This window comes from Styela clava, chromosome 6, assembly GCF_964204865.1.
Source record: "Styela clava chromosome 6, kaStyClav1.hap1.2, whole genome shotgun sequence".
Taxonomy (NCBI): Eukaryota; Metazoa; Chordata; class Ascidiacea; order Stolidobranchia; family Styelidae; genus Styela; species Styela clava.
The window spans coordinates 12,041,800-12,054,776 of NC_135255.1; the positions used below are offsets into that span (position 1 = coordinate 12,041,800).

The 12,977-nt window shown below is 34.1% G+C and overlaps 1 protein-coding gene across 1 annotated transcript in view; it reads right to left on the reverse strand.

The window, feature by feature from the left end:
• LOC120330964 (uncharacterized) overlaps window positions 1–7,171 on the reverse strand; it is a 43,897-nt gene extending 36,726 nt beyond the window's left edge. Inside the window, exons 1-3 of the mRNA XM_039397961.2 lie at window positions 6,885–7,171; window positions 3,297–4,105; window positions 92–416 (exon numbers count right to left, since the gene is read on the reverse strand). Coding sequence (XP_039253895.2) covers window positions 92–416; window positions 3,297–4,105; window positions 6,885–7,011 — 1,261 coding nt within the window. The 5' untranslated portion in view covers window positions 7,012–7,171. The remainder of the gene's footprint in view (window positions 1–91; window positions 417–3,296; window positions 4,106–6,884) is intronic.
• Window positions 7,172–12,977: the final 5,806 nt, after the last annotated feature.

Genomic DNA, 12,977 nt, shown 5'->3' on the forward strand with positions numbered 1-12,977 from the left:
AAACAAATAAATTACCTCCCAGGGACCTCTTTCCCGCCTGGGAACCAATACACTTAAATCTACTACGAAAAATAATTAGCTGAATATTTACCGTTAGCTGGTTTCGTGTGAGCACATCCATCAACAGGATAATTATTATTTTCTTCGGTTATAATGCCACTTGCGTGATTTCCTCTTTCAGTATCTACCATAACCAATTTGTCATCTGTTAATCCGCCGGTTAAATCAATGGTATCTGCCTCCAGGTTTTTTAAGCTTTGTGTTTTTAGCCAGATATCGTCGTCTGTTGAAATAGCTAATGGTAATTCATCTGTCTGCTGACGCTTTGTCGCGGATTTGTTCAAATGAGGTTCACATCGGTCATCGATTTTTGTAGATCTCGGCACACAGTCGTCGTGTAAACCAATGCGATTGTCCTGCGATAAAGTATATAAATGATATCGAATTTAAATTTCCAATTCGGCCAAGACTGATGGTGTTTTCGTTCAGTATATTGGAATATGCCCGCGCGCATTGTATCTGCTCATAATGAGACTGCTTGTAGCATACCATAGCCATTATGTCTACATTTTTTCGCTTATGTCCAAATAAAGCAGGTATCGTTTTGAAAAGACTAGCCCATATTTCTCAAACTGGCAGCAGCCTATAATCGACTACCCAAGTCTTTGTTTTTGGGGTGTGATACCAGAAAATTATGGTTCCATTACATTTGAACCCACGTACATTTGAACCCATGACAATTGCACCTGTATGGTATTGCACCTATGGAATTTTTTTTGTTTCACGGATAGTTAAACCCATACTAACCCTAACCCATGGGTTTAAGCACCCGCATATAGATTGAACCCGTGGATATACACATGGGTTCAAATGTACGTGGGTTCAAATGTACGGTCACCGAAAATTATATATAGAGATTTTGAACTTCGACGTGTTGACATTTGGCCAGGAAAAACATCCGAATTTAGGGAGTCCATTATACGATTGACATAATGTCACGATCAATACTAAAAAGATGTAAAACAACATTGATATCGTTCAAGCCAGAATTACGATCGAAAATCTAGATAAAAACAGTTCAACGTTGATTGTGACGTAAACAATAGAGAATTGGAATGTTGATGTTAAATAGGGAAGTGACAAACTACATTTTCACATCAATGATACAAATTTTCGAGCATATTTGAATGGACACGTTTTGCCACGGGTGTACATCGTCGATAAAATGCCAGTAAAGTATGCAACACAAATGTATGCTTTTGACAGCAATTTATAATTAGTCAAAAGAGCATTTATTTGCAAGACGGAACCGCGAAGAAACGTCTCTTTATTGTATGTTTATAAGTAATAGAATTCAGTTTTTATCATGATTAAATGCGTCAAGCTAGAACTGATTTGTAGTTGAACTTGCATATCAAGCATATTATTGTGACTACATTTGGCAGTTTTAGAAGTTAATTGGCTAATTTGCATTTTGTTAACTTTATTACTTGAGTCTGTAGCATCACATTAATTGACATTGACATTTTGAAAATAGCATACTAACACAATTTCGTTAAAACTGTACACGTAACGCTGTCCATTATGCAAAGTATGATCAAATTGATCAATGCACCCTCGCATAGGTAATGTCAAATGAAATGTAAATTCATATCCAAAACTATCCTTCGTGGAAATATTTTTAAAGGATATTTTCTATAACATTACTGGCGCGTATACATGTGTTTATGTATAATATTTCAGCTTTTCCTAGATTTGAAAACACAACACAACAAATACAAATTCTGAAAAACTGGATTTTCTTCAAAAAAGAAGATCAAATTATCGATATACTGGCAAACTAATGTTACCGTCCTATTTCCAGGTTATTAAAAATGGCGCTTTTAACCTCAACCATAAAACTTGTCGATTCCGGATTGCAGTGGTATAGATTCATGATAGAATGACAGTTAATAACTAGTGGGATTCGGGGCACATATTTGCAAATTCATGTTCACTTACACTGGATGAATTTCAATGCAATTCATTTCCCATTTGATTAGTGGAGTAATACATACCCGGCGCATTTTTTATAGGATAGGATTTGGATATTTATCCGGAGGGAGAGGGAAGCCGTTCAGACGGCCTAATAATATGGCGTACCACAACCTTTCGTCCGGTTACCACTCCATGTAGGGTATGGGTTTAGTTGTTTTGGTGGAGGAGACCGTAACCGACCAGCGACGCTGTGAAGTCCAGCAATCTTCTCACACATAATCAACCTCCCACGGGACTTGAACCAGCGAACCCGGGCAGGTTAATCAGAGGTGCGATGGCAAGTGAACCAAAAACGGAAAAAACGCAACAAAACCTGAGAAATAGTGGCATAATACGAAAACAAAAATCTTAAAAAGACTAACGGTAAATTGATGAATGAAAACAAACGTTCTATTATTTGAAATATTCAATTGTTTGTATTTCTATCTGTTGTCCATTCTTTACATCGTTTGTAGGCAACTATAGGTAATTATTAAAAGGCACGAAAATTAGTTCTAGATTCTATGTGACATGATGGTTTTTTATTCTTAGCTGTAGAAATTTGTTGAATTATTAATCGCAGTCATGTAGTGCTTCTTAATATTAAACAATCAATCATATTACCAATAGTATTTGAAGGAACTGCGTTTGTATACTAACCAATCTCTGATGGCAGAATACAGAAAATTACAAGATCATTAACTATGAATACAAGTCGGTTTCAGAAAAGTTATGAAGGACGAAATAAGAGGAAATTTTAAAATAAACGATTACGAAGAAAATTGGAAGCTTTTAATAACAATTTTCCATAACCAAATAACGTTGACCTCGACATTTGAAGATGATTTACTTTTCACCCCTCATTTGAAATTCTGAGAATTTTTTCATCTGTTCGTTTTTGTTATGAAAGTTCCTAGATCTATCCTTCATATTGAGGACTCACCCTTCTATAAAGTACCAGGATTTTTTTAACACCCGTTTAATTTGCAGTTTCCCGAGAATACATAAGCACAATATAGTTGAGTTTACAATTTGACCTCCTCAATTTTTACCTTATGCTATCATTGCAATTATTATATATATAGCGCGCGTGCAACATTTTTTGTTCCCGAGACAAATACCGAGATTTAATTGGTTGCTCCGACCACACTAATTTACGAATTTGGTAAGTCGGTTGATGCTATTTCTGGTGAGTTGTACATTTTTAAAACTTACGCTACAATGTTTGCATGCACAATTTTGAACAAATACAAAAAAATACTGAATTACCGTACACTCACCTGTGGCACACTTATAGCTTCTTCTTTATTTTGTCGTCTTATAAAATTACTACTCAGAGAAGTAGTATCCAATTTAGTTGAGGTGTTTGCGTCGGATTGGAAAACATGAGAAATTTGAGTTGTTTTATCAATATCTCCTGAGTTTGTGGCCCAATTTAAGCTTTCTTCAGACTTCAGAGAATCTTCTGGAAAAGATTCGAGTTGTTCGCTGTTAGTTTGTTTTCTCTTTTCTGATTCGAGTGGTCTTGCCATGGGATTTTCCAGTGCAACGCTTCTTTCACCAGGTCCATCACGATCCACAATCGCTAACGATGTTTTGATTGGATGCTGAAGATAACCCATACGATTGGGTATAGATAAAAGATTCTGTATTCTCCTAACTCTTGTGCGAAAATTGTGCGTTTTTTTCTCATTTTTAACGCTCAATTTAGACGGTCCTGCATACACATCTCCAGGAATTTGACAACTTTTACAATCTTCAGCATCGCTTTCTTTACATTTTTCTGCATCGTACATGTTTTCACCTATAACTTCAATACCTGGACTAATTCCACTATCTTTGAAGTCGTTTTCATCTTCAGTTTTATCCATATTTTTACCTATCTTATTTTGGTAGGCAAGAGATTTCAGTTTATTATTATCCGTAATATGATTCGTTTCTGCGTCTGAATCGGAGTAACAATCTCTTCCATGTCCGGAACTCAACCACATGTCGTAGAAGGAAGATCCTGAAATTTGACTGTCGCCGTGAAATCCGGGTGCGCGGATCTCTTCTCGTCCGTGTTTCTCACGATGTTTATGTTGAGCCACTACATATAAAAAAGAGAAAAAATGATAGATAGCTTTCACAACTTTTTCAATATTGGACATCAGTATCACGAAGCTATTTGAATACTACCATTTATGTGATTCTCGGAATTGGATCAGGTACAAGAAACAAGATTTATCTTTGATTACATTCAAATAATGAATTCCAACGAAACTGAAGAAAAAGTTGAATTAAGTCAATACGGTGTGATAAATAAATCGAGACATCTACAGTCTGTAATCTTTACCTCATTTAGACGTCGTTTTAAGCCGAGTAAAATCGATGCATGTTCTTAACATTAAAAAATACGTTAGGGATTCCAGCCAATTTGGCAAATACTGTTCGAAGAACAGCAAAATAATTGTAGTAACGAATCTATATAAAAACTTTACATGTATGTCGCCATGTCAATTTAGTTTGTTATTTTGTAAATTTATATTAAAGTATTATTTATATTTCTTGCAATTTATTATTGTTACATTTATTTATTTGCACTATTAAAGGTAAGATCCAATCATTTCTCTTATTTATAACGTTTGCTGTCAATTACTTAGAGAGAACTACAAAGAACATAACTTCTGTGCAAAGCGCTAGATAACTGAAACTTTCGGGTACAATCATACACAACACAGAAAGTCAAGTGTGAAGTAAATTTTCTTCATTTTCGTAGAAGTAATAAAAAAATTTATGTATTCTGTTTTTGAGTCACCCTATTTTTAACAAGTTCGGAACTGTATATTGATTTCATTTTGAGTCTAATCTAATTTTTATGTGACAGTCGGAGTGATAAAATATAAAAATATCAGCTATTCGAATCCCACAAGAAATCTAATAGCTAATCAAACGTCTTCTGAAATTGTTTATTGGAAGATCAGAGTTTGAGCAAGCATGTGAATTTTTTTATCGATCGGATAAGAGTATCATGTAATTTTAAATTTCAGAATCGTGTTTTCTACGGATTAAAAATTTACGAATCGATGTCCTCGATGACGAACAACTCACAACAGTTTATATATTACGTTCAACATACTATGACATATGATAACATAATGTAAATTTAAGGAATTTTCAAATCTGAATAATAGCATTTTCTCATTTATATTTTGCAAACATTACAAAGACAATAACTATAAATATGATACTTAAAAAGATGATGTTTACTTGTGTGCTATATATGGAAAATACACCAAAAGATATTAGCGTGCAAATATCAGCTATTTTCAGAACAGAAAGTAGCCAGCAAAACTATTTTACTAACATAGAAAAGATAACAAGTCGGAACGTTTCTACAACTTAGGCTTAAGCACTATACAATATTGTTGACTAGGAACTTTCTTGTTACAGTATTAGCATCCGTTATAAAAGTGGGAACATTTCAATAAATTAGACTACATAATAAGCTTATTATAAAGTACGGTCGCGCAATTTTGCTACAAGCGAGTGTTGGGAACTCAAATAAAGTTGAGATAGTGATGCAAAAAATAAACTGAATGAAAGCACTGGCATTCTGTGGGCTATATACATAACAGGATTCACCAAATTTAACTTATCTATGGTTGACATCTTATGAAAATTGTGTTGCTTCGAAAATTGTGTCTCACTACATTGCACGCGTGAATTTTACTGACTCACTGCAATGGAACTTATAAGTGGACTTATCTCTAGTTTTGTTTCTGTTATTTCCATTGATCAGTGATGCTCTTTCGGAATTCAGAATCAAACTACTACTCCAACTCAATTAAAATGATTTCAAGTCTCCATTACCCGACAACCAAAATAGACTAATTATTTCGGTGCCAGGTGACATGGGAATTGCAGAATTAGCACAAGATCAGCATCAGTTTATTTAACAAGTCCATCTCTGTTTCCAATATGTACGACTTTTCCCCGCGTATGCATAAGCTACAAAATTCTACACGTCTTTCGCTAATACATGCTAGTTTTCACCTCAACAACTTTCACTGTATTGTCTTACTACTGAGCAGACGTAACTGTGTAAGCATCAATTCCTTCAAGGGCCCTTCAAAGTACATTTCAAGAAAGTCAATTTATTTTCTTTCTCGAGCACATTCGTGTGAGAGAATAAATATTGTTTATTTTATTGGAAAAACATGTGGTTATTTTGTACAAAGCTCCCGCCACTCATGCACTTGCGGTCAGGAATGATTTAAAATATTGAATTGCGAGTTGGTGGGGGTGTTTGTTTTGGTTTTGTACAAAAGATCCGAATATATTATCAATCTATTTTAAGGTATTACCAAAAAATATTACTCGAATTATAAATAATGGCAAAATCATACTTATAGAAAAAATTGAATATAAAAAGAAACTTTGAAATCAAAATAACAAACAATACCATTCTTACAGCGACACGTTGTATTTTGATGTGGTAACATATATTTCATCATATTTTATTACGTATTTGTTGATGATATATATATGCTGGATGTGGTGACATCAAGTATGGCTAGTGTCTCGTCTTGTATTTTACGGGATGACGACAATAAAATTAGTATGCATCTAATGTAATATTCTAACATACAATCATGTTATGTTTCTTATTCCTGGGAGAGACGTTGAATCGAATGGTGCCAGGCCATATACCCCAGTTTCCAACAATTTACCCCGATTTTGCTTCGGTATATCGAGTTAGGTAGAAAGATTCGAAAAACCCTTCCATTAACACCCCAACACACACACACACACATACTGAAAAAAAATAGTCAACAAAAGAAAAGGAAAAAAGACTCGCTAGAAGACGACATCAAATAATATAATACCTTCTTTCAATGAAAAATCGTCTTTGCTCTTGGCTACGTAATTTTCTCCGACTTTTTGATCCATCTTGCTACAGCCCATATTTTCTTCGTTTGTAAAAGTAAATCCCAAAGGTGAAAGAGACGACATTGGTCGTTGTTTTTTCGTTTGTAATGTCAAGGTGTTGTACTCCAGTATGTTGCTATGTCCCAATGGATTTTTGAGTCGCTGACTACGAAGCTTTCCCGACTCAAAGCCGGAGCTTTCCAGCGAATTAACTAACGATACGGATACCTTCGAGGCCTGTGTGGCATTGGCACAGTTATCCATTCTAAAAGCATATCGAATGCAAAGTAGAGGCTTAGTTTTATTCATTGATAGAAAAGTGTGTACAGGTAAAAAGTACCACAATTTTAACTGGTATTTCGAAGTAATTATTTAATATTTGGAAGTACGTTTTGGATTAGTTTATTATTATGCCCATGTATGAGTTGGATTTAAATAGTGCTTAAAACTATTCTTTATCAATACCCCATACCCGACTGATACTACAATAATCTGTAAGTTCAACTCGGATATATTAAGTTACAATTAATTTTCCTTCAACTTTGATCCAATCATTCAAGTTATGAATATATTAATGAGATTACATTAAGAGATTATATGTCGAATTCTGGTTTGTTATTTCCGTGCGTTATATAAGACAATGGGGGAAGCGCCCATCAAGCTATTCTTTTTAATCATTCATTCCTATTTTATCTTTGTTCAACATACTTTGCTATGATGTCACAGTGAAATTCCCTAATGACAATATCATCGTTTGAATATAACTGTATTTCACTTTTTTCTTTAAAGAGATTGTCAGATACACCACCTGCGCTCAAAATTCTTCACTTTGTATTTACATGACGAGTTTTTCATATCCCAAATAGGAAAATTGTTCCATTAAATGATACTTTTAATCATGACACCGAATTGTACGCTCTGAATTTTTCGATGCCAGAGTACAAATTTCAGTTCTGTGAAAAGTCGTTAGTCGGAATTGAAAATTTCGGCTAGAACTTAAGCAAACTTGCAAACCTTGAGTTTTTTTTATTATTATTTTGAAGCCGCGGGAGCTAGTACCAAAGTACGGTATTTGAATTGCTTGGAATCGTAAAATTTTCTATACTCACATATAGTGATTTTTAACAATTTTAAAAAAATTCGAAACGAACTGCATACTATGTTCAACATCTATACCGATTCCAGACTTAAACTTGATCAATTTAATCAATTAAATAACATTAAATCTGCCTTTGGTATTCATGTCAATAGTGTCACGCCAGTCTACCAGCTGGTACGCAAAGAACTTTTTATTTGCAAAAACTTGTTTCGAAATAATGAAATGTTGTGGGGGCAACAATGTATATCGTAACAACGTTAGGCGTCATGGAAGGTTTATCATAGATTAGAATGGATTTGATAAAAATATTCAATAACAGGCATGAAGAGAAACGCAGCTTGTGTGTTGTTGGTAATGAAAGCTGACATGCAGCGCAAATACAGGAGCGAAGTTAATATGGTGTGATATAATGCAGATATTTTAAGCGCGCAAGTTTCACAAACCAAACCATGAATTTTGTAAAAAAATAAATATTTAAATATTGCTTTAACTGCTATTGTATTGTCAGAATGGTAAGTCAGTCGAGTAAGAAAATTTTTCATCTTTACTGACCCCTAATGAAAGAACCTAACCTTCAGTACAATATTTTGATGTGATTTTTTAAACGAAGGCCCGTAACAATGTTCTTCATAAGCAGTTTGAATAAAATTAGTCTGTTCAAATTCGATTAACATTAAAATTACTGCGGAATTTACTATTCTTTTTGCAACACAAAGGTTTACATATACACTGCATATGAGAAACACGTCTACCTGCAGTGTGTTGCTCATTCAATAGTCGGAATACCATTTGAGTGTGTACACGAAAAATCAATTAGCCGATGTAAATTAAATATAATTTATATGTACGTTCAACAAACCCCGACAAGGCTTACTTTCAGAGTATTGTAAATTGGCAATGTAAAAAGATTTAAAACCGTATTCTAAGAATTCTCAAAGGGTTTGAACAGTACTGATTGAATCGACATAAAGGGTACGACCGGATTTAAAAGAATATTTTCTGACAGACTGGCGACTTTTTAATGATTTGGGATTTAAACGTCATGTCCTTGAGGTTTATTCTCCAGTGCCCACATCGGGTGCCGGCTGGTCGATATTGGTGGAAAATCGACCGTCAAAGCCGCAAAACAATTCACTTAACGTCATAAACAACCTTAAACAGCGGAAGCCATTACACGCGCTGACGATCATATTAATAATATCAGAAACTATACATATACGGCATTGTTTAACATGAGTGAAAGGCAATGGAAACTAAACACGCTTGAATGTGATTTAGTGAGAATTTTCCAATCTGGAGGTAAAATTATTGAACAAAAAAATACTGTTAATATTGACTTTAAACAAAAGAATTGATCTGACACGGCGCTCGACACAAAAAATGACCCGTTCTGTACAGAGTTGCAAGTAGGTCTCGGATTCTTTTTTTGAACGAACATCCATTGTATATTTATAAACAGAGTCGAGTTGTTGGGGGCCTCTCTTATTTATCACCTTTTTATTAAATGCAAAATCACGATTAAACTATCTTTGAAGCTTTGAGCGCGTAACGAAGTCAAGCAGTATATATCATCAAAATTTGTTGACCTGTATATACTTAGTATATAGTTAAAAGACCTTGTCTTTAACAACTAAAATCTCGGACTAATTTTTCGAGATAACTATTTTTATTGCGGCCTGAACCCAGCATGCTAAACGATAATTTTCTGTCTATAATATATTATTTATTTAATTAGAATCTGGCACATTTAAATCAGTCTTAAATATCAGTTTTCTCGATCTTATTTACCAAAGCTTCCCCCGTCTCGTTCAAACTTAATTAATCTATATTTTTCTTCAGTTGAATTATAAATAACTTATTATCTTCATTCTTTATCTTACTTAGTTGAAAAAAAAAATTATTTTTTCATACTCCCACTAACTTTAACGATATTAACTAAGATGCCGCGTTGTTGCAAACCCTTTACTCCCGGATTGCGAAAGCAAAAATATTTACTACATCATCACGAGGGAACATATAACAGTTCATAACTATGGCCCACGCTTGAATCAAATTGATCTTATTTTTTAGTCCACTCCTAATTTGGCGCATAGTATGTCATTTAATTAACCCGCATAAAATATTTAAGGACACAAAATAAATATATATAATTATGGGTCACTTGGGAAATTGCGATTCATTTAGTGGAATGAAAAGCCAATAAAATTATAATAGAAACTCCAATTTTACTAGTATTTTGCTGTCATTTTTATTCTGATCTTGTGATCTGTACACCTATTTCCCCAGACGAGGCGTGTCGTCCAAGATCATTTCATTTTGGAGCTCAGCTTTGAGAAAAATATATTTACAGTAGGATTGATTATTCATTTTGAATAAAAATTGGAATTGTCCTTAAATGACAGTGAAATTACTGAATTTTTTTGTCGCATAAACAAATAAAATATCTGTTAAAATGCATTAACGTCGTGTCATTTGCATTCATTACCTAGGTCCTAGAACACGCCATGTTCGCCTCTTGAGATCATTCACACTTCTCGACACAAGGCTTTAGACCAGTAGCCACTGCCCACTACTATTCTTTCTATTACAATAATATCCCTTTTCGGTTCCAAGGTACTCATTTCACATCTTGAATTAAGTGGCGTACAGAGTATTAAACACCGAACCTATAGCCTAAGTCGCTATGACAGTCCTCAACATGCTAGATACATTACCACCTTTTCCATAATATACTATATACATTTATATTTCGGTAGTCGAACATATTTCGTTCGTGTTCGACTACCGATTTGTTTGAGACCGAAATTTTTCGTACCATAAGAAACAATGGTAATTATTTTGATGCGTTCTTACGCATTCCAAAATACCCAAAATATTAATAAAACGTGCTTCTGAACAACAATAATTGCTGTCACTCGCTGCGCAACATTAGCTTTCTTTATCATTTCCATATTTTCCAAAAACGTGTAAATGGTAGACTTCTCCTCGCCATGCTATACATTGAGGCGAGATCAGACACTCGAACACCAATATCGTATTTCGCAACAATTTCTTTTTTCCATTTTCAACTCGATAGTTGTTCTCACTGTTTTCGTCTTATCACCCCCTCTATCACTACTTTCCTATAGAGCTACGATCGACGACAAAAGAGCAAAGAAGAAAAGGAAAAAAAATAAACCACAAAAATATCTCAACATGTATCATCCCGCTAACGTTCTGACTTGAACTGATGCTAGTTGAATGGTCCAGAGGCAGCCGAGATGCACGATTCGGGTAAGATTCGAGTGGCGTCATCTCACTCGGGTGTTCGAGTTCCGAATTTCCGTTCGAGTACCGCGGCCTTTTTGACTCAAATTGTTCGAGCAAAGTATTTAATTAGACCACTGGAAATATCGCTAGAATATATTGCGGGTAATAATCCATATTCAACTCCATTGAATGTTTATTTACAAACTGAGTTTTATGCTCAGCCAATTTTAAGAATAAATGTGACAATTTACAATCCATGAACTCAACTGATTCTATAAATATTATGCGACACAAACAAACAGACAGACAAATAAACAACAGGTGACTCAAAACAGGACGCAAATCAAAGTTTCCGCTCGTCTTGTAAAATGCATTAAACTCTGAATCAATAACAAATTTGCATAACCTCAATCCCCTTTACTTCATATAACTTATAAAAACAAGAATTAGTGGGATCAGCCCATCTGAGAAGACATATTTCGACATGGGGCGAGAGGTCTCACTCGGAAACACTTAGCGATAATCTAGTTATACATCGTAAGACAGGAACTATCGATTTTTCCTTATCCGAACAAGCTTTTCCCGATGCGGAGAAGCTCAAACGACGATCTTGGTATTTGTTAATGAACCTTTTATAGTGCAGTACGACGGATGCCAGATTTGAAGCTGTATGTGAAACACAAAACTTATTAACGTGATTTGAAAACATATATATTTTTTGTGTTTTGATTTGAGTAGCATGAGTCAAGTCTTAATTAACCTGAAAACACAAAAAATAAGTCAGACATGATATCAAAATTACACGCCGAGTTTTGTGGTTAATTGGATCAATTACTGTTAAAAAAAATAAAATAAAAAATCCCATGAGAATAGTAAATCAAGTATCCGCGCCAACAAAAGAATCTCAAAGCTACAAGCTTCGTTTGATTATCATAAACTTTATGTACTCATTTCGTGGCCCACTCAGACATTTTATTTTCATTGGTATGACCAAAAACTTATTACGTCATATTTGTTGAAATTCATCGAAATATTCAAACTTTGTTTTCGAATGACCTTTTGTATGTCAAAATGACCCCTTTCCGATAGAAGAAACCAACTGTCCCATGGTTATTCTGTGAATGTCCTTCGTTATTAGGCAACTTTAAAATATGTTAGAGGTAAATTCAATTAAAATAAAATAATTGCTGTTGTTACGATCTAAAATATGATTTGGTATATATTCCATTGTACATAATTCATTTTTCTATGCGTATTTTTGGTTTAATTATAGACATATTTATATTTATCGCCCACTAATCGTGAGGGAATCAAACAAAGGATAATGTGGACATTTGGGGGAATTTCGTTCGATTTGAGCAGAATTGAATGATATACTTCACTATTATATAATGCCGCGGTCACACTCATTACAAGCTATTTGAGAATCCCGGCAGACTCCAGCGAAATCAAATAATATACATTATCGAGTATGGTTATTAATTGATATAGCGTACTTTAAAAGTGTGTTCCAAGCATGACCCAGTGATTCGATCACTTATTATAAATGTTAATCACTTCACAAACGCGCGGGCTTAAAATTTTAAATATACAAAAATATATTTTACAAAAATTTTAGAAATCTATTTCTATATTTGTGAATAGAAAACGCTACAAATCTGACACTTTTTTTAAACATCGTTAATTTGTTAATGTGCAATGT